At 47.3% G+C, this 2,921-nt stretch overlaps 2 protein-coding genes across 2 annotated transcripts; both read right to left on the bottom strand.

The window, feature by feature from the left end:
* Positions 1 to 211: 211 nt before the first annotated feature.
* LOC137968629 (uncharacterized) lies at positions 212 to 1,495 on the bottom strand. Its single transcript, XM_068815160.1, has one exon. It carries the CDS (start codon positions 1,493 to 1,495, stop codon positions 212 to 214), a length of 1,284 nt encoding a protein of 427 aa, XP_068671261.1.
* A 260-nt stretch (positions 1,496 to 1,755) lies between these two features.
* Positions 1,756 to 2,671, bottom strand: LOC137968630 (uncharacterized). Its single transcript, XM_068815161.1, has 2 exons — positions 2,394 to 2,671; positions 1,756 to 2,236 (listed from the first exon to the last, which is right to left on the bottom strand). Exons 1-2 carry the CDS (start codon positions 2,669 to 2,671, stop codon positions 1,756 to 1,758), a joined length of 759 nt encoding a protein of 252 aa, XP_068671262.1.
* Between the last annotated feature and the right edge of the window lie 250 nt (positions 2,672 to 2,921).

Below are 2,921 nucleotides of genomic sequence, written 5' to 3' on the forward strand. Positions count from 1 at the left end.
TTCCGGGGGGTGCGAGGATAACTGAACTTTTCATCCAAGGAGATGATTTGGCGTTATAACATCAAGTGAATCTGGATCTGTCAGATCATCTGGGGTAAGTGGACGGCTATTGACAATAGCCTCAGCTTCAATCATGAGGGTCCTTAAGGATTCGTCGTCCCATTGACTGCCATGGCTCTGCAGTAATCCAGTCAACACGCTTCGCACTGTCCTAATCTGTCTTGCCACCCATATGACTTGCGTGTGGAACGTTCATTTTCCATGCGAACCAATCACAGTTATCCTTTAATGGTGCTCTTTGGATCTTCTCATGACTCATCTCATTGAGGGCCGCTTGCAGTTCGTTCTTTGCGCCCACGAAATTGGTACCCTGGTCAGACCTTAGTTGCTGAATGGGGCCGCGATGACAAACAAAGCGACGGTAGGCGTTTAGGAATGAATCTGTTGTCAACGAAGTTGCTATCTCAAGGTGGATGGCACATGACGCCGTGCAGGTCAATAAGACCCGGTATCGTTTCATCTCTTTACGCCCTTCTCTTTTGTAAAACGGACCAAAGTAATCGACGGCGCTTAAGGTGAATGGAGGGACTTGTTCGAGCCTGTCTTTTGGAAGCTCAGCCATCAACTGCCTTTGAGGCGCTGCCCTCAGCTTCCGACAAATAACGCATTTAGATATGTGATGACCGACCAGTGAACTGCCGTTTACGATCCAAACGCCGGATAAGCAAATTTTGGCATGTGTCCTTGATCTGCCTTGATGTCCTGAACGTTCATGAAAGTGCCGTATTACCAGGTTTGTAAGGTGAGCCTTCCTTGGCAGTAAGACCGGGTGCTTTACAGCATATAGCAGGTCAGCTTGAGGAAGTCGTACTCCGACTCGTAGAACACCGTCGCCGTCTAGAATTGGTTTGAGGCAATGTACAGGGCTTGTCCTTGGTACTGATTTTCTCATGTTGGCATCCCTTTCGTCCTTGTGAGACTTGTTCGCTAAGGCTTTGATTTCTCTTGAGAACGCCTGGTACTGTACAGCCTTGATCAGCAACAACTCTGCTCTTTGGAGATCCTTTGCCCTTAGCGTAACGAATTTGGAGGGTTGATCTTGCTGTTTTTGTCTGCTGTCTTGCTGCGATGTGTTGCCTTTGTCGCTGATGGAGTCATCTTTATCCTTCTTTACACGAAGTTTCATTCTCTGGATGAACAGCAGGCAGACGGCAATCGCTCTTTTTGCGCGGTACCAGTCTGAAAAATACTCGATGCAGTCCACAAGGGTTGGGCATTCAATGGATTTGGTTGTCAGTGCTGTAACCTTCTTAACCTCGGGGTTCTCTGGAGATAGCTGAGGATCGAAGTTGGGCTCATCTGAAAGTGGTTTCCACAAGAAGTTTGGTCCATTCCACCATCTGTTACTTCTTATCAATTCGTTAGCTCCCAGACCTCTTGAGGCATCGTCAGCTAGGTTCTCTTTGGTATCAACGCCTCTTACCGGGGGAGGCATGGTCACGTATTTCTTGCACTCGGTTAGCCACAAATGTATGAAAGAAACCGCCTTGCTTCATTTGAAATGTATCCTAGGACAACTTTACTGTCGGTCGAGAAGAACTCATTGATATCTTCATAATTCAGTTCTTTCTGTAGGAAGGAACTGATTTTCGTGGACACTACAGCCGCAGTCAGCTCCAGACTGGGCACGGTAACAGCTTTAATGGGGTAACTCTCAATTTGGCCATTACCAAGGCACAATGCACTTCATCGCGGTTATTGACCATCCTTAGGGTATGAACACTGTCCATATCCATTCACGCTCGCATGAGAGAAACTGTGCAATTCGACTGACTTGACATCACCAAATTTGTCAGGCTTGTAACAACGGTGGACCTTTAACTCAGCCAACTCATGCAATTCTCCTCTCCATTTCTCCCATCTTGCTCGAATGCCATCGGGCACTGTCTCGTCCCAAGTGGCTTGGGTCTTACAAAGATCTTGAAGGATCTGTTTCCCTTTTAGTAGAAAGGGAGCTGCCAGGCCAAGAGGGTCGTAGATAGAACTGATGGAGGAAAGAATCCCTCTTCTAGTCAATGGTTTTCCCTTGAGCACCACACGGATTTGGAGGGCATCTGACTGCACGAACCACTGCACTCCTAATGCTCTTTCGATGGGAAGAACATCCCTGCTAAGGTCTACCTCCTTGATACCACTTGCTTGCTGCTCTTTGGGGATGGCCTTGATCACTTCCTTGCTGTTAGATATAAACTTGTGAAGGTTGAAGCCACCCTGGGGATGATGTAGCCCCAAACAGGTAAACTGTCATTCTGAACTCGGTTGGCTTACTGTCTATATCTCTATCGCTGCACCAGAGGAATCTGAGGAGGTTTCGGTGGTCAGGATTTACCTACACTTGATGGAACATTCCTTCCACATCACAGGTAAAAGCAATGGGTTCTTTACAAAAGCGACAGAGGACTCCGATAAGACTGCTGGTCAGATCAGGATCCTGTAGAAGATGTCCGTTAAGGGACTCTCCCTTAAACTCTGCACTGGCATAAAAAACGACACAGATTTTGTCCAATTTCTGCGGGTGGTAAACGCCGTGATGGGGTATATACCAAACGCGACCATTGGAGAGGTGAAGTTCCTCGTCCGGAACCCTCTCAGCCTGTCCCTTGTCAATCATGGTCTTCATGAAGGCTTCGCAGTGTTCTCAATACTTTCGGTCTCCCTTTAGCCTTTGTTTGAGCCTCTCGAGGCGACTTAACGCTAAGGTACGATTTTTTGGTAACTTTAGCCCTTTTTCTTTCAGCGGTAGAGGGATTTCGTAGTTGGCGTCATCTCAGTGTCGGATGTTTGACTCCAAGACGTTCAGAAACTTTCAATCCAGTAACGATAGCGGCTGTTCTTCCCTTGATGTTTCATTGAAGTCAAGC

The sequence above is a fragment of the Montipora foliosa genome, chromosome 8 (genome assembly GCF_036669935.1).
Source record: "Montipora foliosa isolate CH-2021 chromosome 8, ASM3666993v2, whole genome shotgun sequence".
In the NCBI taxonomy this organism is placed as follows: domain Eukaryota; kingdom Metazoa; phylum Cnidaria; class Anthozoa; order Scleractinia; family Acroporidae; genus Montipora; species Montipora foliosa.

Coding starts and splice junctions, on each gene's coding strand:
- LOC137968629 (XM_068815160.1), bottom strand. CDS start 1,495: ATGCCTCCCCCGGTAAGAGGCGTTGATACCAAAGAGAACCTAGCTGAC.
- LOC137968630 (XM_068815161.1), bottom strand. CDS start 2,671: ATGATTGACAAGGGACAGGCTGAGAGGGTTCCGGACGAGGAACTTCAC. Junction 2,237..2,393: donor GAAGGAATGTTCCATCAAGT/GTAGGTAAATCC, acceptor TATATCTAACAG/CAAGGAAGTGATCAAGGCCA.